General features: G+C 41.0%; 1 protein-coding gene across 1 annotated transcript in view; it reads left to right on the top strand.

Moving 5' to 3' along the window:
- anos1a (anosmin 1a) overlaps positions 1–24,158 on the top strand; it is a gene marked incomplete at its 5' end in the record, with an annotated part of 29,725 nt that extends 5,567 nt beyond the window's left edge. Inside the window, 12 exons of the mRNA XM_084346690.1 lie at positions 8,976–9,041; positions 9,402–9,624; positions 12,515–12,699; positions 13,197–13,326; positions 14,670–14,875; positions 16,710–16,836; positions 17,319–17,426; positions 17,898–17,986; positions 18,517–18,688; positions 20,361–20,587; positions 21,884–22,025; positions 23,304–24,158. Coding sequence (XP_084202816.1) covers positions 8,976–9,041; positions 9,402–9,624; positions 12,515–12,699; positions 13,197–13,326; positions 14,670–14,875; positions 16,710–16,836; positions 17,319–17,426; positions 17,898–17,986; positions 18,517–18,688; positions 20,361–20,587; positions 21,884–22,025; positions 23,304–23,356 — 1,728 coding nt within the window. The 3' untranslated portion in view covers positions 23,357–24,158. The remainder of the gene's footprint in view (positions 1–8,975; positions 9,042–9,401; positions 9,625–12,514; positions 12,700–13,196; positions 13,327–14,669; positions 14,876–16,709; positions 16,837–17,318; positions 17,427–17,897; positions 17,987–18,516; positions 18,689–20,360; positions 20,588–21,883; positions 22,026–23,303) is intronic.
- Positions 24,159–24,410: the final 252 nt, after the last annotated feature.

The following is a 24,410-nucleotide window of genomic DNA, read 5'->3' as shown; positions in this document are numbered from 1 at the left end:
CACCCCATGCAAACCGGTGACAGTGCGCTGTGCGTGTGTGTGCATGTACTGCATGTCCTGACGCATGCTGCTGTACTGTAGTGGTTATTACCCATTTCCCAGCTCCACCATTCATCACCCTTGCCTGTTTATTCTCCGATGCCCCATAAATCTCAGCTCTCCAGCTAATACATCAACACTCATGAAAGAGGCACACAGTAATAGATGGAACACACACTTGCAGAGCTCCCACCTATGATATTATGTTCACATTATAAAACGCTGTGCAACTTTCATGAAATCATGCTCGCATAATTTTATTTCACATCCACTGTGTGACTGCTTCGCCTCAGTGTTTTTTTGATATTTAACAGCCCCCATGAGAGATATTGTCTCCTTGCTGAACCATGGAGATATTAACACGCCTTAGCAGCCTCTCACTTTGGTAACCATGCGATCCCCGTGATGGGTAATTGTGATGACATGTTAGCGCATTAGACGTCTCGCCGGCTGCATTATTAAGAGCTTCTACAGTGAGTTATCCGGCCGCTTTAATGAACGATCACAGGGAGAAAATGTTTTCATCGCACCGTGAATTAGTTCGTAATATAAAGAGCTGCTTCAGTCTATTACGTGCAATGTGCATCATAGGCAATGCTTTTCATCAGTAAATGCTCTTTTGATTGGTGCGTCAGTGGAGCTTCATGCTCGATCCTCCCTGAGGATATGTGAATACAGAAATGCGAATGTATAAAACAGTTGTAATATCTTATTATGTTGAAGCCTCAAGTCTTAAGCATCCGTCCCCACTGACTCCTCCCTTGTGATGTAGATGTAATAAGAAAACTGTGGGATAACAGCTTTCCTATTCGTTCATCAGATCTGTTTCACTTCATGAAAGCAAGGTGTTCTTTATGCTTTTATTTAGTGCTTTCCTGTTTGGCTGTATAACAGATATACTTAAGGAAGGAATGAAGGAAAATGTCATAGTTATTGTAAAGTAAAGTATCAGCATTGGCACAGTCAGCACATTTGATGGAAGGGACTGAGGGGATTTCAAAAGTCATAAGACAGCCAAGGTATGAAAGTATTGAATGCCACAATTTCCCACTGCCACCCGTCTTAAAAAATATATACACATATATATCTGCATGTCTTCTTGTCTGACGAAAAAAGTTCAGCACTGTCCATAATTAACCACAAACTGTGCTTTACATGACACACGGAGTTGGATACAATACATGCCGTCTGTGAGTACAGAGCAGTGTTAGCCTTTAGTGGCTTTTAGTTTGGAGAGCCCTCCAAATTACACTCCTGTTTAATGGCGGTTAATTGTGAAATGAGAGGCTCTTACAGTGCGATGTGCAATCAATGCATTCCTCTAAAAGCCCGTGCGAGTGCAATTTACTCCGGAGCAGCTTGCTCCTCTGCGCGCTTAAGTTTTCATCAGTGTACAGCGGCGGAGCGTTACATGCAGATGTGGTAGAGAGCGGTCCGAGCTGCTCGGCGATGACAGGTGCTCTCTGAAGTGTTGCCGCTGAATTCACGGCTCTTTCATCTCGTCTGCAGCTTCTCGATCAAAGGCCAGCGTCATTAACAGGAGCTGTAGCCTGATTACGTCAGGGCTGTGGCTAGCTCCGTTCAGATGCATTGTTTTATTTGTGTTTGGGATGGTTTGATATGATTGGCTGCATGAAATGGAGGCAAAACTACATTTATGTGTTGGAAAATGTGAAAGGTCAGTTCACCCTGATCACTATTATAGCCCCTGTACTTTCAGCTGGGAGATGTAAGTGAGTGGCAAGTTCGCTAGGAGATATTTTTACACAAATATTTCCTTATTAAACAGAGTACAGGTTGATCTCTTTTACTGAACTAAAGTGAGCTTAACTGCCTTGTTAACTCCTCTTAAAAACACACTTTATTCAAACTCAACACAAGTCAAGTTAGATGTGAATATTCTGTCTCGACGCACCGTTTTTTGTCTGCTGCTGACGTCCGTTTCCCTGGGCCATGTCTGACCATTTCTGTCGGAACAACTTTCTGAACTGGCGATCCGACGTTCACAGCCGCCTCACTCATTGATTGGCCAGCTGTGCAGAGGGGAGAGAGTGTGAGCCTCTCTAAAGCTCTCTCCTCTATCTGATGCAGCTGTTTCTGTCATTTCTCATGCGAACGACCGCCTGCAACGCTACGAAAATCCGCCATTATACCCATTAGGGATGCAAATTTTAAGTAATTTCTTGAAACGATAGTTTTTTAAATTACAAATGACTTGTATTTTAATTAAATACATTTTCTCATACCAGTATTTTGTGTTTTATTTTGATATATTTGAAAAGCAAGCACCTGTAATCTGTAATTGTAAAATACTTTTTGATGTATCCATGCCGTCTGATTGTCGATTTAGACATTTTCAATCAGTTAAATTCTTAACAACGATTAATCCATTTATCATTAATCATTAACATCCCTAATACCCATCTTAAAACAATGAGTGCTGGTTGAGTACTCTGTTCCCATAATACACCCATGGACGTAGTAGATAGATGAGCACATATTATGGGTCGTGAGGTCACTTAAACTGAATAATTTCCATCATTGACTGATTTTTTTTTTAAGTCAGAAAAATCTGAGGCAGTCCATCATTCTGACAGATTAAAACTCACGTTAAGACACTAACACTGGTCGCAGAGGGGTGCAGTTGCCCTCCTGGTGCACAAGCAATGCGCGCTGCAGGACTTGCAGGATCGACTTCTAAACTCTGGCTGAGGTGGTGCTGGTAATTCCAGCCTTAAGTGTGGCAGCAGAGTTCTGGTTAAGAATAAAATTAAAATGGCTATTAGTAATCGTCTGTCCGAGGCAAAGACACAATAATGATAATTGCCTCTGCAACAATCTCCTTGATTACACACAAACAAGCACCCAGATTAAATCCATTCGGACCCGGAGGGGGGTATGAGTTCAGACAAGGTTACAGCACATCAATTAGTTCAATTAATTCTGCTTGTTAATGGTTTGTTCAGTATCTTATCTTAGTTGTCTAATTCTGTGAACGTATATCATTCATATTTGCCTGTAGAAGTGCAATAACCACTGTTTTAAAGCCATCTGCTTCGTGTGTGTTGACATGAAAAGTGCCTGCATGATTGGTTTCTGTTTCTCTTCATGCCGTTATAAATGCATATTCTGTAGGCTGCGTTTGTTATCTATATTAAATGTTAATGTTTTTTTTTGAAAATTAAATTCCATTAAATAGGTTATGTCTTATCATCATCTGAAGTAAAGACTTAAAATGCTGGGTAATAATAGATTATTATGGAATTTTTGAGACCCTGTTCGCCACAATGATGGAAAACAAGAAAGTCTGACACAACCCATGTACTGTATGGGTTAGGCATGTATGTTAAGATATAGGCTGGCAAAAATTATTTTTAAAAAAAATGTATTTATGTGATTGATGGTCTGATTTTTCTTGGTTTTTTTTATCTCGTCCCGCGTCTCCTTACACAAAGGGTGAGGCAGGTGTGGGTGGTGGCTCACAGCACTTAACACATCTATCAAGGTTTAGCTTTTTTGAAATATTCCTGATTCTTTGTTTTAGACTAGAAACTTTCAATTGTGTATTGATACATCCCTGTCCAGCCCCGAAGCTCAGACACTCCTGATGGGAAGCTTGTTGAAGCTCGTTGCTGTGAGACAGCCCATCACTTTGGCTCGTGACCATTTGGCCCCATGTCGTCCTCACGGACCCTGGTGGTAATGAGTGCTTGTTAATCCTTCTGTCACTATCTCCTCCAGGCAGACAGCCATTTGCAAGTGCCAGAGTTGATTAGCAACACACTCCCACACAGTCCAGTTCAATTCAGCTCTTTAAAATGAGCTAAGGATGGCACTACTGTAGCATTGGAGTCATGGAGGGTCATCGTGTGTATTCACTGACACCGGTGTCTTAGTTCACAACCTAGACAATTGGCATTGAGCTTGTTGTAACGACCTTCTTTCAGAAGCACTTGGCAGCCATTAGTGGACTTCAATACTCCCTACAGCCCTGTGTTAATGTTTGACGGAGAGCCAGACATCCTTTTCTTTCACTCCTCCGCGCACTTACATTTTCAAATGAATCAAAGAACAATTTGCTTGCATTTTGTTTCTTGGGAGAAGCTGAGGTCTTGTCTTGGGCTGTTGAAAAGGTCTGGAACGCTTTCAAAAGCAGTGCGAGTCGTTGAAACAGGAAGCCAGAGACAAACCGAGCCTGTTTGCTCTCCGAGGGGTTTGTCTGGGCAGCGAATCAAACATTGTCAAGCACCAAAAGAAAAGCATTTTGCACGGTCAGCAGAGAAGTTGTCCGCTCCATTATCTCCGGTTGGTCATGGAGGAGTAGCGCGCGCAAACTGCCAAGTTACGCACACACAAATTCACACAGACACACACACGCTTTACACTGCAGCCAAATAAACACAAGTCACATTCTGTGACCTAAAAGAACAGCTCGGATCGCAAACCAATTCCAATTTGGTGCGAAATTCTGCAGCCCAGACAAAAATATCTCTGCTGTCTTCACCAAAGTGGGACCAAGGTGCTCAAATCTCTCTCAACCACATCAGAAAGTTCCCCCCAGTCAGCTTTATTTGCGGTTTTGGAATGGAATGCTTGATTTAAGCTTGAAATGGAGCGTAAAACTAACTGATGCTGAGGTGACGCTGGGAATGGCACGAGGGTAGGAACGTCAGTCTGGATTAGTGGGCAAGTTCTCCTGTGGAGACCAGAAAGGGGAGATGGGAGATGGCAGGCCTGGCACAGAGCGATCAGACATGCTTCAGGGAGTCTTCATTACATAGCAGGAAGAGCCGTGCGCTACGTGCACTGCACTGTAGTCCACTTGGCAGCCACTGTTTTTCTCCTCTCCACTCTTGCCTTGAAGTGGTGCACATCACTGGCTGATGCAGACACTCGAAAAGCCTGAGTCAGCATTTTAGACCGTGTGACTGTCAAACATTGAAACCCAGGGTAATAATAATGATGATCACAGTTAGAACAGAACATCATGCATCATGTGTGGAACAGGGTCAGTTTACTGACTAATAACTCTTCTTATGGTTCGAAACTCAAGTCCCAGACAATTATAAGTCTCCACAGGATTCCCAAACTGTCAGTGCATCATGGCGTGGAGAGCCCTGAGTTTAAAGACGATGAAAGTAGTGAATTTGATTGGCCGTGATTGCCACGCCCACCTAAAGTATAACGTACTAGCATGCATTTTTTCTGATCCTGCCCCATTTTCAAGGGTGCTACAAGTGTGCCTGATAGCTCAGAAGGTGTGTAGTGCTCTTTGTTTAAATACTGGATGTGCAGGCACGTTTGCACATGCAAGGCATGCTGGGGTGCACGCACATGGTTACTTATTACAGCAACATCATGAACTTTTACCTTTTTAGCTATTCCAAGAAAAAATTAACCCTAAATCAATCTATAATATATGCAGTTGCTGCTTCTGTTGCTGTGCTCTCACTCTTAGTTGCTTGTCCTTGTGTAGCTCGGGTGAAATGCTGCCCCTCAGCCTAGCACACAGAGTACAGAATACTGTACGTGCCTGTCTCGTTTCATGTATATCACATAATGTAACGATGCAGAGCTGTTCAGCTTGCAGACAAGAAGATGCCAACCTTTGTTCCAGACAAACCGTGCAACTTAGTCGTTTTAGCAATTCATCACTTTAACACTTCCGCATTCAAAGGGATTATGCAACTGTCAACATTTGATTTCCTCACTCGGAGAAAAAAAGCGGCGGAGCGGTTCTCCGGCACGTTCCGGCTGCACTGCACCTATGCTGAGAACTCCCCGATGAGCCATGCTGGGAGCACTTGTCTTTGATCACTTGGCTGTGACAAAAGTAGAGCCCTCAGACAGATTGCAAACAAGCCAGCAGCTTATTCAGAGAATCCAACTCCTTTTATTATCTATTTGGAGGTCAAACTAAGTGAACGCACCTAAAATTGTTGCCGACAATCCCTCACTGAACTGGAAGACTTCACTCGCGTAATGTCATCGGTCAAAGCTGAAGCCAGGAAGTGTAACTTTTCAAATAGGTATGATTAAAGGCCCCGACACACCACAGTGACATCGAAGAACGAGCCACGTCACGGCGCACTGTTGTGTAGCCTCATGTCTCCCGTGCCCCTGCCAAGAAGCTGCACTTGATCACACCACAAAGACTGCAGCCAACAAGCTTTTGAGCTCTGCGCCTGCGTGAAAGGAAATACCTCTCTGCGGATATACAAACTGTTGATGTGATCAAGCAGCATTTTCTGACACCACTCCTGCTAATATAGCTGTTTCTATGTCTGATAAAAAGAGGCAGAGGAGAAAAATAAGGAGAAACTGTACTAATTGGCTGAAGTCATGGACCCTTTTCCCCGTTTCTGTTTCTCTTTTTTGCACTGATAGGCTTTACCTGAACAGCCAATCAGTGATTTTTCTCACCGAAGAACCGCCAATTCTACGTGCTCACCGGCCCCAAAAAAACAAACAAACAGACAAGGGCCCGACTGCTTGTGTTTAACTAGTATATTTATTGACCTCATGATGCCCACCCCTTTCAATTCTGGCTTGTCTCTTCACTTCCAGGTGCCTTTTCTGGCTATAAATACAATCAAAACATTGCTGTCCTAATTGATTCAAACAGCTTACTTCGATTTCTCCCGAATGTATGACACCATCAAATCCACCACAGACATCAGATTCAAAAGAACATCTTCATCACAAAGTTAGGCTCAGCATTAACTAGCGTTGACTAGCTTATTATGTGTTGCAGTGGCTCTCTGTGAGGAAAGTTTTCAAGAGCTCTGACTAACTCAGCAATTAATCAGCAACATTTACTACATTTCTCATCAGCAGTCACTGAAGCAGATGATTTTCAGTCTGCAGGTCTTTTTTTCATTTGTTACCTAACAATGTAACATAACAATATATTTTATTGATGACATCATTTTGAATAATTAGCTTGTTATGCAATAATAAGCCAGTAATGAACTGTACTGTGTGTAATCGTATAAACTACTAGATGAGGCCCATTTGTGAGTGTTTCTGATGAAGAAATATTGTATTAACACCCACAATCAGACAACTCATGCTGTTTTGTCATTTTTGGTTTGAAATATGTATCTTAGCCAAAAAAGTACAGTACACCATAAGCCTGTGCAACAAAGCTATTATAAATAAGTCATTGTATCTACTGACATATGTTTAGCTTTTTATTATCTTCACATATGTGATCTGGGCACTTTCCCTGGATAAAATGGCAAAATGTTGGCCGACTGATAATTCTAGGTGACCACAAGCAGCAAATTAAATACATTTCACACTTCCACATCTGAAACTTAACTCAAGTTAGATGATCCTTCATAGAAACCAACAGTCTGCTTTTATTGCTGTTAAAGGTCCCTTGCTGCTATGTGGTGATGCTGTGATAAGTGCATATTGGTTTGCCGCATAACCTTAATATAACTACAGTGTAACTACCACAACTATAAAAACAGGAATGACACACACAGACAGAATTCAAACACGTACCAAGTCTGTGTGAGTTGATGTTCACGCTGTGGTGGAATGAATAAAAAATAACAGCTACCTGGAAGCCCTGGAACACAGTGTAGATATAAAAACAGGGTAATGCTTTGGAAAATGTGTGAGGCAAACTGTGTTTTATTCATCACATCGGAGTTGGTTGAGCGTGACTGGATGATGATTTTGAAAAATTGATCTCAATGTGCCATCGACAAAAATATTTCTTTCAAGGAATCTGGAGCCTTGCGAGGGAATAGAGGGGAGTCTGGGTTTGTGAAGGAGTGATCCTAGAGATTTCGTTATGTTATGTCTTATATGTCTTATCTTGTCTTGCGATCCACATTGTTTACGTTGTCTCTTTTGTATTTTTTCTCTCACTTGTTGCATCACTTAAAAAAAAAAACCTTGAGAACCTTGTTCAAATCTTGATGTGAGTTTCCTAACCCTGGTGCGTTGTGCTGGATAGACTTGCAGAATGGACGCAATTGGATAGACCTACAACTAATCAGAGCGGCAATACATGTGCTTTTTCAAATCCTGGACCGGCGACACTGCACTGTCAGCCAAATCCAATCAAACCAGCCCTGTATTAGATAACCTGTTGTGAGTGGGTAACCCTAACCCGATGTGTATCTGCCGGGGAAAATGAAACACGAGCTCACAGGTTCAAATGGTTCTGAGTAAACTCAAGTTTGTTCAGAGTTCACAGCGCTTCTCTAACTTTCAGACAACTTGCCGCGTCCTTGGGACGCTTCTGTACATTGCACTCTTCCCCACTGTTTCTCACTACAGCATGAAATTACAATCAGTGTACACTCGCTCCCCTGGGCTGCCTCTGCTTACTAGGGCAGGATCCAGCTTTATGGTACAGAGGACGAAGCTGTTAATTGGTGACATGCTCCAGAAACATTCATAAACTTTCCCTCACATACAGTATGTTGTAACACAATCCATTTCAGATCAGATCTGCGCTCTTATTGACTCTGGATAATACAGCACACAAGATAAGTCAGCAACATGTCAGACTGTTGAACCAATTCATTTAACTGCTTTGTGACAAAATCTGATTAAATACTGCTATTTGCTTTTTCCAAATATATTTTGGAGGAAATGTAATTACAATTTGGCACGTTTCCAGTTTAAAAGTGCTTCATTTGTAGACAGAAGTCATACAGTGTGGATACGTGTACATTATAGGACTTTTACCCTGGAGAAATGAGTAAATGTGCAGAGCGTGTAAGATATTGGAATAATTAACCAACATCAAGGTGACCACACATAAGCAGTTGCCGGGAGTAGATAATATGAGAGAACTCATTAAATTAATTGAAAAAAAAAACATTTGACACGTGATTAAAAGATTGTAGATCTTGTTCTTATCCGACTGTAATCTGTCTCATTGCTCACACTTGTTTTTTTCACTTCCACAGTGCCTGGAGCCCTGCAAAGACTCCTGGGAGATGAAGAGGAAAAGCAATTGCAGAGAGATGTGTGAGGTATACTGCAACACATATTCAAACTGTGTGCTTTGTGCACACTAGGATCAGGGGTAGCCCAGACTAGCTGGCTGCACACATGCACATTTTCAGTGATCAAGTACGTGCGTGTGATTGGATGAGAGGTATTCCAGTAGAGGGCTTATAGAAGTAGGGTTACTGTATCATAGCCTTCATTCAGCACTGTTAATAGTTAAGATCTTTGGATCGGGAGTGAAAGTGACAAGATTTTCCAGCCTTCTGTGGAATATTCTTATTAAATTAATCAAAGCATGAAATTAAATGAAAAAATTAAAATCAAATCAAATCAGAAACAGTTAAAGATAAAACAAGTTAACTGGTTTTCTCCAACCCATCTAGCGCGTGTTTCCTAAAAAGCACTGGGAGTGTGTGACCAGCTGTGAGTTCCTCCAGTCGGTGTTGGAAGTGAAGCAGGGCGTCTGTCCACCTCCGGACAGAGCCAGCGGCTTTGCAGCGGCCTGCGTGGAGAGCTGTGACAACGACCGAGAATGCTCCACTCAGAAGAAATGCTGCTCCAACGGTTGTGGCCACACCTGCCAGTCTCCCAAAGACCTCTACAGGGGTAAGTAGAGTGAGAAGGACTCGCCCAACAGAGACAGATACTGGATAGCATGCTAATGATCTAGTGAGGACAAAGTTAATTATTCTACTTTGGTTGCACTACAGCAGGTAAGCAGTGATGAGATTCCAGCACAGGAGTGATGTGAACTGATCCTGTATATCACTTCTATGGTTAAGGTTTGTTAGGTCTGGATACAAAAACTAATTGGTTAAAAATTGGTTTTGAAAAGGTCAAGAAGAACAGCACAAGCCCATACTCGACTAATGCACTTTGCAACTAGAAGCACATGGAAGAGAAGCTGAATACATTATTAGTAGAAGGAATACAGAATCAAGAGGTCAAGGTCAAGCTTTCAGCAGACAGATGAAATGAGCTCATGGAGGCTGAGGAGAAATGTTTATCCTCATTAAAGCACAAGTTCACTTAATATTACTACTACTGGAAAGTTGGGTGGAGTTTTCGTCATCCACAAAACATTTCTGGAGCTTCACAGCAAAACAGCATTGCAGCATTCTCCTGAACAACTGAAGTGGCTGGAGACTTGTTTATAAAATGTAAAAAGCAACCAAAACGCCAGATTATGTGTGGCGTAATCCAAGTTTTCAGAGGGCCAAAGATCCCAAATTGAACTAAAACCCCCCGAAAAATCAACATTATTTACACCCTCTTTTAAGCCGAAATAATGACTGTAGCTGCTAAGCTGAAAGCATCAGCATGCGCCCCGTCATGAGCTTAGGGTTAAGAAGTTTAAATGATGTTCTTAAAAATCAATTTGGGATCTCAGGTCTTGAGGAGACTTGACATACGCCAGACAAACTGTATGGAGCCATTTTATGTTTTTATTTGTGTTTTTTGAATGTTTTTTTTACATTTTAAGACAAGTCCCCAGATACTGCAGTTGTTTAGGAGAATGCTGCATGCTTTTTTGCCGTGAAGCTGCAGAAATGTTTTATATCTATATTCATCACCCCATGGAATTCTAAGTTATGTAGCTATATATAGTTATATATAGTTGTGCAGATAATCCTGCAGGGTAATTAATACTGTACATCTAAAATCCATGATTCTACTCCTCCTTTGCAAAAGCTGAAAAGCCTAATATATGTCTTTAATGTCCAATCGGCCAGTTAAGCTGTTGCTCAAAGATTCCATTTTGGATATAAATGTATTTATGTTTTTTCATATTTATGACCGATAAATAACAAAAAACATAAATTAATTTATATCCAGAATATCAGCCTTTATCTATCCACTATCCACTTCCATGAGCAGGATTAAACCACTACTGCAAATATCCTCAGACATGATTGTGAGAGGTAACAAGAAAATGTCATTCTTAAACTTCATGAAAGAATAAAATATTTTCACTCTCCAAAAGAAATGTTCACTTTTCCTTTATAATGAAGATGTCCAGACAGATTTGGTTGAGCTCAGGACTCAGGACTGCTGTGTGTTTTTTTTAAATAAGTTATTTCAATGTTAAACTGGACACAACTGGACCAGGACAGAACAACACAGAGAAGCTGTTGGTTAGCAGGAGTTAGCAGTTACTTTTGCAACATGTAAAGCTATGAGTTCATCCAAATCAGTAATAAAGTTTTTTATAAATCCATGGCAGCATCATCAAAATGATTAAAGTGTTTGTCTTGGGATACACCCCGAGTGCAGGATGAGTCATCAATAGTTTTTCTAGGAATTGACTAAATCTAAAATGCCACTAGGAAAACCTACAAAACAACTCATTTGCCTTTGTTGGGCCTGATATGTATAAGTGAGATACAGAGAAAGACATGATGTGATGAGAACTTTGAGCCAATCACAAAATAGTAAAGGTCCAGCATGTATGATTTAGGGATAATCTCCTGAAACTAAGAATCATTGTGTTTTTGTGACTTTAGAATGAGCCTTGTATATGTGGGTCCATGAGACACGGGGTGTTCAATGGGGTTCAATCTGCAACCACACTGCAAGACCCCACTAAATCCTACACACTGGACTTTGAACTGGACCCTGACACATCCTGGGAGATTAAACTAGCTACTGAAGATGCTGCTGCTGCACCATCCCAGCATAGACTGTAGCTGAAATCAGTAAATCTAAAATCTTCTCTTTAATTTGAAAATACTTTCTATTATAAAGGTTCAATTATCATCAGAAAAGTGCTGCCATGTTCTAATTATCATTATTAATAAGCATCACTTACTGTGACACACACTTAAACTGTCATACATTCCCTGTCAGTCTAAAAGAGATGTCATCCCAGCCTCCCTTGGGCCTGTACTCAGATGAATGAGGTAATTCCAGGTGAAACATCTCTTGCTAACAAACAGTGTGCGGCTGAGAGTCTGAGTCAGGTGGAGTTTGCCCTACTTAAGCCTCCATTGTCGGAAGAGGGATCAAAGAGAGCTGGTGGAAAACAGATTCTGTGAGCTTGCAGCAGTATGTTCAGGCCTCACCAATGGTACCACACATGATAGGAGGGGAGTAATGTGAGGAAACTCATTTTGCCTTTTCACAAAGTAGCACAATGCAACGCTGTACTGTATATCCCTGCTGTCCTAAGGGACGGGTGCTGACCTGACTGAGAACTCCTGTCCTCTCTGCTGGGACATATGTGCTGAGAATCACAGTAGATGGTGGGATCTAAGCCTGACAAACACATCTGCTTCCTCACCAGGCTTTTATATAACATCCGATATATCTCTGCATATGTCTGTAGAGATCATAAAATGTGAATAGTTTTTCAAAATCACAGTCTGTTTGGCCTATAAAGGATAAATGCATCATGCAAATGTAAAAAGTTGGTAAAAAAATCATCCCTTTAGTTTTATTCTGTTCTACTTCTGGTGCATGTACAGTTCATGGCTTGATAACATGGTTTTGTCTTCAGGCGCTCCTCTGAAGCCGCGGAAGGAGCTGGGCTTTGAGGAACTCTCCTCTGGTCAGCTGGAGGTTCGCTGGTCCTCCCGCTTCAACATCTCAGCTGAGCCCGTCGTCTACATCCTGCAGAGGAGGTGGAACTTTGGCATCCAGCCCAGCGAGGACAGTGCCACCTCCTGGCAGGTGGTTGCACAGGTTAGTCCACTGCACCCAATGTAGATGTAGATGTAAAAAAATCTGGCTAAACTAAAAATAACTGGTGTTTCAGTTGTGATTTATGACGCCCAGTTTTGAAGACCTTTCCTGCAGAACCTATAAAATCTTAGGGGTAGGTCAAAAGACTTCTGAAGGTCTGAGACTGAAGCACAAGCACTTTTAAAAGTCACTGCTAAAAGTAGTGTGCCGGCACATCCCATGAATGCTCGATTGGATTGGGATCTGGGGAACTTGAAGGCCATATCTCATGTGCCTCGGGCCATTCCTGAGCAGATTTTGGGATGTGTCAGGGCACTTTGTCCTGCTCGAGGGCAACTGCCGTGGGAGGTGTAGCAACCCTAAACCTAACCCCAGTGTTATTCACTTCATCTGTTGGTCCTTTTATTGTTGTGGCTGATGGGTGCATTATTTATTTCTGAGACTGTGGATTTATGTCTTGTCTTGCTCCCTCCAACACTTCACCTGATCACTCATAGACCACGGAGCAGGGAGCGAGGCTGTCTGACATCCGTCCAGGTCGCTGGTACCAGTTCAGAGTGGCAGCCGTCAACACCCACGGGACCAGAGGTTTCACCACGCCCAGCAGACACATCCACTCCAGCAGAGGTCAGACCGACACCCTCTATATTCGTGTTTATGTGTGTGATCCTTAAAGGCACAGACAATTCTAAATGTCACCCCGAAATAACTAGCAGAGCTGCAACATGATTGTTCAGATACTAGGCTGAATGTAACAGAATAGCAGATGAGTCGAGCATAGAGTCTAGAAATAATCAGCTGCAGCACTTCAGGGAAAAACAACCAATCACAGGCTGGATGGTATTCTCCATCATTTTGTGACTAAAACAGTTAGGTTGAGCATTCCACTGCAACATGTTCTCACTCCCAACTTGTCAAGCATGGCAGCTCTGGTCAGTGGCCCAAAGCTTCAAGCTATGACATTGTAGGTACCCCTCCATAGCATCAGTTTTGTATGTGCAGGGCTCTGCACTCAAGTGAGCGATAATAAATATGCAACATCTGGTTAGACTTTTAAAATAAAGCTTGTCGACAAACAATTCACATGTTATGAGTTTTGAACTGTAAGCACAGTTTAGGCACCAAAACTACTTGATAAGGTTTTAGAAAATATTGTGGTTTGGGTTAAAGTAAGTATGCAGGTTCAATGACATAACTTACGTGACTTAAAGTAATCTTAAGAAATGACACTGAAGGGGAACCGACAGTGTGACAGTCTGAAGCGTTGGGTCACTGACCAGACTGCCACATCTGATGCGTTGGGAGGGAGAACGGGCTGTCCACTACAGCGGCTACCAGCCACATCTGATCTGATCCCACTAACAAACTGCATCATACACTACAGACTGCCGCTTAATGGACATGGAGGAAATGGTTAGCCATACATCACAATCAAGAAATTAGTTCAAGAAACAATCGAGGTGGTGGCCTCTTGTGTTGAAGTTTCCCCTTAGTTTCCTGATATGTTTACCATGTCTACACCCTCTATGGCTGGGGTTAGGTTATGGTTAGAAATAAAGTAGTATGTGTTCAAACAGAGTCCCTACTAATAACTGTAGTATTACTAATAATCCAAATAGTAGAAGTAGCAGTACTGACTTGTGCTAAATGTGTTCTAGATCCAGAAAACCTTTTATTTCTGTCATTTCAGCTTTTATGTTGTTGATAAAGTCAACTTTCAGTTGCATATTGCTGTGTCATGTATAACTGCATTTATTTTTACTTATGGAAAAATGTTAAGTTTTCCTTTAATATGATGATGCCTCCAGTTATTGAAAGCTAGTTAAACTGAAGAAAACTTGTCTATGAGTGGAGGGTTTTGTTGAATTACCAAATACAAAATCATCTACTATTATTATGTCAGCATTAGTATGTAATATTACTCTGTGACCGCATGTCAAACGGTATTAACAACATCCCCTCACCCTCAGACCCCTCCAATCCTCCGGCTCCCACTGAGCTGAGAGTGGCCAACATGAGCTTTGGCCCTGGCAGGGTGGTGTCTGCCAGGCTTCAGTGGAGCACGCCTGCTGACCTGGATGTTCCCGTCCACCACTACAAGGTCAGCTGGAGCTGGACTGCAGTCGGACAGGCCTCTGCTTCATCTCTGACCAAGAGGAGGAAGACAGTCAGAGAGGTGAGGACTGACAGATACTACAGCACTCTGAAAATGTTGCAAGGATACTTGTTGATGCCAGCCTTCATTAAATTCACAAAAAGTCAAGAAAGGAGATATTCTTACACAATTAAACAGAAAAATACATCTGTCCACCTTCTGAATTCAAGTTTCTCTCTTTTACTGAACTAAAAGGAGCATTTTCAGCCTCATTAAAGGGGCACTATGTAGTTTTGGAGAAGAAATTCAATGTCAGAATTTTAACAATTACAATATTAATGAGGTAATAATACAAACTCAGAAATATTTACTTTTTCCATAACTGAATAAACAAGCTGTTCTGAGAGGACAATAAAATCCCAGAACACTGTTTGAAGCTTAAAAGGTGGCAGGGTCCGCCACATATAAACAAAGTAAAACAGTATGAAATGATGTTGTCCTTTAAGGTCAGTTTGTTGAAGCTGTTTGAACACTTCCAACAGTTAGGAGGGCTTTAAACTGTCCCTGCTGAACCATCAGTACAAACAATAATAACAAAATGAGGTCAAAATCTACAAAATCTACATTTTTAAAAGTGAAAGGTAGGCTAATAGAAATTGCTGGATGAACTCAATTTGATTAAATCCATTCAGTTTAAATTTTTCAATTCCAGATTTTTATTTTTTATTTTTTTCTGAGAATTTAGCAACGGAATTAGATTGTGTTCCTGAATGAAACAACGACCTCTGAGGCTCATGGGTCCTGTAGTACTTGGTGTACTCTAAGAAACTCAACTGAAAGAAATAAAAATGTGGTATTTGTAAAATGAAATTATTTTTTGCAAACAATGAAATCACATCCCAGTGTTAAATAAGACTATAATCAGACTCAGACTCAGACCTTGAGGCAGTTGTTAAAAATAACCCTTGCATGCATGACTGAGGTGGGAAAGATCTTCATAGGTCAACATAATTCATCTTGATGCCTGTTGTAGACGCACGGTAGCATGTTCAGTCTCTGAGATCTGACATCAAGGAATGGTGGCAGGTAGGATGGACTAGCTGAGAATACAAACTGGCACATGGCCTTTAGCATTCCGTAACTGGCTGCTATTTTCAGGGCTTGTGGAAAATGCTGCAAGAAAAATAAAATGCGAGCAATGAAGATTTCAAGAATGATATTTTTGATGATTTTAAAGTGGATAGCTTGACTCTTATTTTCTATTCTATTCCTGTATGAGTGTGTGTGTGTGTGTGTGTGTGTCGGGTCCGTCACTGTTGGCATCACACCACAGAACAGGTCACTAAACTTCGTCACGCATCTTGAATGGCTGTTCTGCTTACAGAGGACTGTACGCATCCTGACAGGATGTGGACCTCATAGCTAAGAACATATCAAAACATTTTCTCCCCTCAGTGAGTGTGTCCCCTGTGTCTAATGTTCCATCTTTGTAGCACAGATATTTCTATCTTCCTACCAATACACCAGATGTTGTTGTGGTCAATGAAGAGTCCAAATCAGTGTTTGCCAATAAATACAGCTCTTGAATACCATCTCAGAACTTGGCCATTAGGTGCAGACTACTTGTTTTTATATTTGGCAGCCTCGGACATACACACAGGTTGGTTGTAAGAAGGCTTCGTCAACTTGAGATACCCATAAAGGAGGCTGAATGGCATTCAAAATTCTGCACTGTCTCAGCTATTATTGGTAGTTGTATGGCGGTATACCCCTGAGGACTGCTGTATGTTTTGTACTGTGAAGACCTATGCCACTGGTCCATGACTCTGTACTCCAGTGGACCTCTGATGTTGGTGTGCTGTTCTATGGAGACATAAGTTAAAGTGCGTCTGTGTTTATGTGTGTCTGTGTTCAGAACCAGGTGGAGCTGGACAGCATGCGGTCTAACAGGAGCTACAGTGTGGAGGTCCAGGCTGTGTCCTACTGGGGACAAAATCAGCTCAAAGGACCCCGAGCCATCCTCCACTTCACCACACAGCGCTGTAAGTCTTTATACGCAATCAATAAAAGCGATTTTAACATTTTGAATTCAGCCTAATACTTTTGTCAGGATTTGCAAGAGAAGAACGTGTCTTCTGCTCAAAGGCTATACACTTCAAAACCGCATGTTGAAGTGTTTAGCCCTCCCACTAAATGTTTCCTCTGGGTTTTTTTAAATGCATTTGTATGATCTTTCACACTTTAATTCAAGTTTTTTCCAAGTACCATTGGGAACTGAATATTTAAAAGACTTCCTCCTACTAGGATGTTAAATCTCTGATCCTCCATGTGTCAGAACTTCACTCCACCCAGACACAACCTTAACTTCCATGAGCTGCAGTTCCTTTCTTGTATTTTTCTTAAACAATATCATTTTGAATATCAATTTTTTTTTTTTATAAATCCTTACTTGGTCCATTCTTTTTAGTTGTAGATGGGGGTATTTAAAATGATATTTTATTATATATTTTATCTTGTTTTGAAGCCACCAGTGCTGCTCCAAGAGCCCCTACAGGTGACATTCTGGATGTGGGGACACCGTTCTACCAGGACGGACAACTCCAGGTTCATGTTTACTGGCAGACCAGCACAGGTATGTACCAGTGTACACGTACAGTATTTACATGAGCTTATGTGAGTGTCTGCCATTAAGATTAATGATGCATACAATTGGTCTTCCTCTGACACACACTTTAAATCTGTTTTATAAAGAGTATAGAGAATCTAGATTCTGCTGCATTGTTGGCCGCTGTGCGACAGTGTCTTAGTGTTGTTTTTTCATCATTGCATCAAATGGATTTACTTAAATATTGTCATCACACATTTGCCCTAACTTCAACCTGGGGTCTGTACTCAGAATAAATATAACTTCAGAGAGTTGGACAGTATTGTGAGTTCAGGAGTCTCACAGCCTGGGGAGTGAAGCCGCTCTGTGGTGGTACAGTAGCAGACACTTCTGTATCTTTTGCCAGAAAGCAGCAGGGTAAACAGACTGTGGCAATCCATTCATTTTTGTAGAGCTGCTGTTACAGGACAGTGTTGTATGCTCTTGTTGTTTGTATAGATCCTTCAGTTGAATTCTACAGAATCCAGTGGGGACCAGAGCATTGTAGTCACAACCAGACCAGACCCATGGAGAAGACCAGCACACAGGTAACCTGTTAAAACAACATTGTCATTGGAAAATTCTGTCAATTTTAAATAGTTATAAGCATGGGATACCACTCAAGTGTACTTGCAAACTGTACACACTAATTAATTTATCAATTAATTAATTAATAAAGTTAGAAAGATAAACTTTTCATAGTGGAGTGTTCAGGATGAATTGAGGAGTCTCACAGCCTGAGGAGTGAAGCTGCTCTGTAGTCTGGTTGTATGGCAGCAGACACTTCTGTATCTGTTGCCAGATAGCAGCAGGGTGAACACGAACATGAGCATTGTGGCTGGGGTCGGTGTTGTCTTTTAGTATACGTTGGGCTCTGTGCAGACATCTCTCCTTGCCAATATCACTTATGCTTGGTTTCAACTTGTTGTTATGGACATTTGATGGGCGAACATACTTACTGTTTATATTGTTTGCTATATGAAGTCACTTACAATAATCTTGGATCCGGCATTTTGAGAATCAGCCATCATGCACGGACTAAATGTAACGTAACGATAATTGTCTTTGTCTGATCTAGGAGAGCTTTGTCAGCCTGCAGGGCTTGCTATTCTCCTGTAAGTATAAAGTCCTGCTGCAGCCAGTCAGCAAGAAGGGTCATCCTCTGGCAGAAAGCGCCATGTTCTTTACTCCCTCCTGTGCTGCCATCCAGGCCAAGAGTCCAAAACCCATCACCTGTCCTGGAGAAAAAGGTGAGACCACAGAAACCCTAAGTCTTGAAACTACATGGTCATGTCAAAGCGATGGATTATTTTATTTATGGCTTTCTGCTCACTTGGTCACTTTCTAGACTTTTCCTGGGTCTTCTGAAAGCTTGATGGTGTCAGTATGAAGCATACTTACACTTTTTGTAGCTTGCAAATTCTGTTTCATTCACTTGTTCTGTTGATTTCACTGCTTCCAAAACCCAGCTTCCCCAAGGTGGTTTAAAGTCAATGTCATATTATAGTACTGACTGCAAGACTTTTAAATTAGGGGGGAAAACAGTCTTCTAGTTGTAATTGTGGGATTTCTCAATACCATTATTTCCCACTTAGTAAAACAAACAGAGTAGATGCCATACAGAAATGTCAGTAGCTTTGTTTGGTTCTGGTGTCACTTGTTAACAAACTATTAAATAAAGCTTTACTTCCACTCATCTGAAATGGGGGAAAATATTTAACACTGTTTGAATGCATGACTCCAAAGTCAGAGTAACCTGGGTTTTTATAGTTCTTCCTATAGAGTGGTGTAATCTGTAGTTCTTAAAATCATTTAGCATTTTTTGCACATCCAGTTTCCTTATCTCAAAGTCAATGGTGTTCTGTAATTGTTTTTTTGGTTAAATGTCTGAAGTAAGGCTTAAGATATTTACAGGTTTTGTTCTACAATATAAAATACATAATTAAATGTCCCACAATTTAATTATAAGGTGCTAATGTGTCTTAAAAAAGGGCGGCAGAAGTGTCTGCTGCTAATGTATCAATGAAAGAAAACATTTAGCGGATCTTGATTTGATGGATCTCTCAAACACTTGTAACCGTACTGGTGCAAGTGCTGGAGCAAATACTGATGCTGCATTTGTTCATCGCCTTTATAAAATATGGATGGCGCTTCTGGATCTGAAAAGTGAATCCATTGCGCAAATGCCTTAAACCTGCATTCTTTCTAATAGCCAGCAGGGGGCAACTCCACTGGTTAAAAAAAGAAAGCCAATTATATGTATGGAAATGATGCTACCTTTCACTTGATTTATTACCCTATTTAAGCATTTAATAATGAGTTTATGGTCTTCAAGTTTTCTTCAATACAGCATGATGTTAATTTTGTAAACGATGGTCTCACTCAGAATAATGTAGATGATAAAGAAGGGAATGCTTTTGGAAAGTGGTCGTCATTCGGTGGCCCACGGGTCACATCTGGTCTGACAAAGTGGGACCCTTTGTCAGACCAGATGTGACCCGTGGGCCACCAAATGACCCACAGAATATTTATCAAGTCAGGAAATATGCTCATCTCATACATGATACTCACAAGTGGGAGAGGCCCAGTCTGTCCGGAGAGTGATTGTCGATTTGCTTACTAGTATTAAGTTACTCTTTAAAAAAGAAATGAATGAATATAATGAAATGCTTGTAAAATCTGTATTTTGTATATTGCTAACAAAAAAGTAAAAATAGAAAGTTGAATGATGTTGAAATGGAACACAGTCTAGAAATAAATATGCACAAAATATTCAATACTGGATGAGAGACTATCAGCTTGTTCTACTTGGTTCTTGGCATGCTCCTTGGCAGTTTCCCGTATATCATGAACATGCAATAAGAACTTGTTCACCATACTACCACCTGTCTTCATTTAACCCCTGGCTCTGCTTTTCTTCAGCAGTGTCCCCTCAGAAGGTCCTGGTGAAGGCAGTCAACCTGACAGCATCCTTTGAGGTCCGGGGTGGCAACCTGACAGCCATCTTTAGCTGGGATTTGTCCACGGTCCTGCGCCACCGGCAGTTGACTGGTTATCAGGTGACCTGGGCGGAGGTCATCCCCACCAGCCGCCACAACAACAACAAGTTGCCACACAGCCTCATCTCCCAGTCCCAGATCCTCCCCCCGGTCAGTGTTGTTATAAACTGTAAATCTTGAGTTTGGTTAATGTTTGGCTGTAGGCTCAGTATACCCACTGATGGTACAACATCTGATGTACATAAATTAAAGACAGGGCCATTTCTTCACAGAGGTCATGTCCTCTGTATCTTTTTCTTGGAATTTCAAACTTTAGTAACCACAATCCTGCTGAAAAAACAAATCAATGAGCAGCCATTACTTGTGGCAGAGGTCACACATCAACATTTTCCCTGCTAGAATCATACTCCTAGCCTTAAACAAAAAAAGTGTAAGTGTTTAAAAACATTTACAACAAATATACATCTTTATGTTGGGAAATACTTACAAAAACATAAGTAGAATTAGATAAGTTGAATTATTAAATTGACAAAAACCAAACCAAATAAAATAAAATAAATTATTCACATAATTTTTTGAGTCTTAACTTTTGGTGTGTTTTCTGTCTTTTGTCTTTGGAGTCATGACCTACGGCCCTGCGATGTGAGGGTGGCATGTGCTTTGATTTTTAATAGAAATATTGTAAGCACTGTTTTGCAAGAAAACTGAAATGGGAATTGTGTTACAAAATGTCATTATTTAAGTGAGTTAGTTAATTTTTTTTTCCATTTCTGTTTCATGCCAATATCTGTCCCATCCCACATGGGATTAAAAGACACCATCGCAACGTATAGAACATCATGCCATCTTCTGGTTTTACAAATATCAACAAAAATGAACAATACATAACATAATTTCAACTTCAAAATACTGTATCACCAATTTCAAATTAATTGTTCAGTTAAAAGAATTTTTACAAATCTACAGTTTTTCTTGATTTTTTTTTCTCTCCAGGTAACTGGCTGGTCTGAATGTTTCATATGTTCACAAATCTTTGTGTAACAGGCTGAAATGATAGGTTAAAAATAAAAACTTTGTTGAAACAGAAAAGCCTAAATGCTAAAGAGTGAAACGGCTATAATAAAGTGAAAATGATGCACAAAATGGATGGAATGAATGAATGAGATGAAATGCAATTTTATCATTCTACAGGACTAGCAGTCAAAATATATCATTTTCTCTGTTATTGTCTTCTTGGTGCAGCTTTCCTCTGTGCAGCATTTCTGAGTTTTAATGCATATCTGAGTCGGATTTATAGTTTTCCTGCAGGCAGATCTCAGGGTCCACTGAGCTGACAAACACTTTGAAAACCTTTAGTCTGCATCTCCCCCTCAATTTCACACACCTTGAGCATTTTAAACTTTGTCTTCTGCCTTCTCACTGTTTGTCCTACCTCCTCTCTTTCAGGATGGTAATGTTCTGGTGGTGTCAGGCCTGCAACCCGCCAGTCTGTACAGGCTGGAGGTCCAGGCCATCACAGCAGAGGGGGAAGGTCCTGCAACCAGCCGGACCTTCCAGACTCCCGAACACAAAAGCACCCTGAAGCACAGTAAGGACTGAGAGAAATTAAAGATTTGTTTTTTAAAAGTTCTCAACAAGACAAAAGAGACCAGGGTGCATGAATAGAACTTTACATTCTAAAGTAAGTAAAAACAGCAGTGTTGACGTGTCTGTGCCCCTGTAAAGCTGCAGGCCTAGCAACGCCCCTGGTCCAGGCAGAGCAGTTAGCTAATAGGGCAGTTAGCTCCAGAGGTACCTGTGCTCACGGTAGCTAACTATAGCCAATGATACTACCAACTACTACCAAAGAGCAGCAGTTGCCCTATATTCTTTGAGCGAACTTCCAAATGACTCTTTTAATAAACAAAATATCTAAACTGATCCTTAAATCTATCTAGATAATCTATCAAAATGAAATCAAAATGAATCTTTGGACACACAATGATGTGTTCATGCTCAGTCAAATGTGATTGGCTGTAACACTCATAGGGTGAAGTTGTTAAATCTAAAAATGGCGTCTTAGTTTTTATGATTTTTATGTGTCCTTATCTATCTCACACTGCAGAAGAAAATTGCTTGGCATAGTCAACATCCTGCATTAAGTAGTGCTGTGCATCGCTATATGTACATGTTGTAAACTGAAGTTATTGCAGGTTCCCCCAGTAAAACCTATTGCCCCCCTGTTAAACACTTTACATTGCATGCAGGTGTGGATGATGGTGCGTCTGTATGTGACAGTCCTGTGAAAGACTGGGTACTTCTCCCTCTACGGCTGAATTTTCTTCTTTTGTTCTTGCCTTCATTACAGCTCCTACACAGTCATGTGCACCCACATGGGTCTTATCACTTATCATAAGTGATTAGACCTCTTCTCAGGACTGTGTGGGTATATTGTGCTTGATTGACATCTCCCTCACAGCTTTGTTGGAGTTGTTACTGTTGGACAAGTCATGCTACTTTTATTATTATCAGCATATGGTGTTTGATTACATTCCCTGCTCTGCGTTACTTCACTCTGAGCAGAGGTCAAATGATAATGTATGAGGGTCTTGAAAGGTTTTCCCATTTCGTAGGGGGAGATTTCAACCACTGCCCTTTGTAACTCTGAGGGGCAAGGGGCACTTGAGAAAAGGGTGATAGGTAGGGGTACAAATTGTAAAGGGGATTGAACCTATGCCCTCTGCTTTGGCTGTCTTGCTTTCAGAATTTCTTCTCCACCTTTTCTTCTCCACATTTCATAAAGAGCACATTATTTTTTAGAAGATAAACTGATAGCTAATCAAGCCAATCAAGCTTACCAACAACTGTCTTGTCTCTCCCCATTCAGGACCCAGGCTGAGGAAGCATCATCATAAACAACCAATCATTGAGAGGCACTGAGCCCGGACAGCAAATCAGCCTGCATGAACCAAGTCCCCCAAACTCAGGATGATCAAGAATCCATAGAGCAGTGGTAACTAATGACAAGTGCAGCTTCGCCAGCTTCATGATGAATTCTCCATAACAGCTAGCAACCATTTTAATCTCGCCCTGCAGTATCTTACAGTGGACCGAGCTGTTAGTTAAAGCTGCTATAAGTAATGTAGCATTTCAAAATCAATGAAGCCACTGACAAGATTGGCAGCCTTTACTGGCCACAGAGTTGTATGCTTTTCAATGAAAGCAGACTACAGGAGACTAGTTAAAATGAAGTTTTAACTATTCTCCTGCTATGAAACTGGAACACAGTCTCACAGCAACAACATAAATACTTTGACAGGCTGCTAATTATCGACTGTGGTCTCGTTGATTTACAAGAGCAATACAGAGATTTCACAGTTAATATGACATTAAGATATAATAAATCAAAAACACAGCAGATCAGACATGCTCTATGTTTTACACTATAGTTCATTTACTACATTGCTCTAAAAAAGCTGGAAAGTTTTATGCAACATGCACCAGTTTAAGAAGTTGTTCTTCCCTTTGACTCCCAGCCGAGAGATAAATCTCAGCACTTTTTGTGATATGTGGGTGTGAATCATGATCGCATGTAGACACAGTAGCTATACCATTTTTATGACCTGTAGGGCTGGGTATGGTCAGAACGGCTTCGTAGTAATAGTGGTGTCAATACGTGACCCGAAGTTTGGACCCAAAACCTAAAAAATGAGAAATATTATATTTTGACACAAAAGTTGTTTTCTTATCACAGAAGTAATGGAAACTTTATAAATGTGTTAAATGTTGTATATTAATGTAAATCAGCACAGAATGATTTACACTTTGCCCAATTGGTGATCCAGCCGTGGTAGAGCAACACGTTTCTGTCTCAACCCGTGGAGATGAGGCTGAAGATGCCCAGAGGTTTCGTTAAAAACACCTGGTTTTGTTGACTCGAAAACAGTGATGTGGCGTTGTCCCTACTTCTCATCGAAATTATTTTTTATTCATA

Source organism: Pagrus pagrus, assembly GCF_965226575.1.
Source record: "Pagrus pagrus genome assembly, chromosome: 24".
Lineage (NCBI taxonomy): Eukaryota > Metazoa > Chordata > Actinopteri > Spariformes > Sparidae > Pagrus > Pagrus pagrus.
The sequence above is the reverse complement of the archived record's forward strand: the minus strand, read 5'-3'. Positions and strand labels throughout refer to the sequence as shown.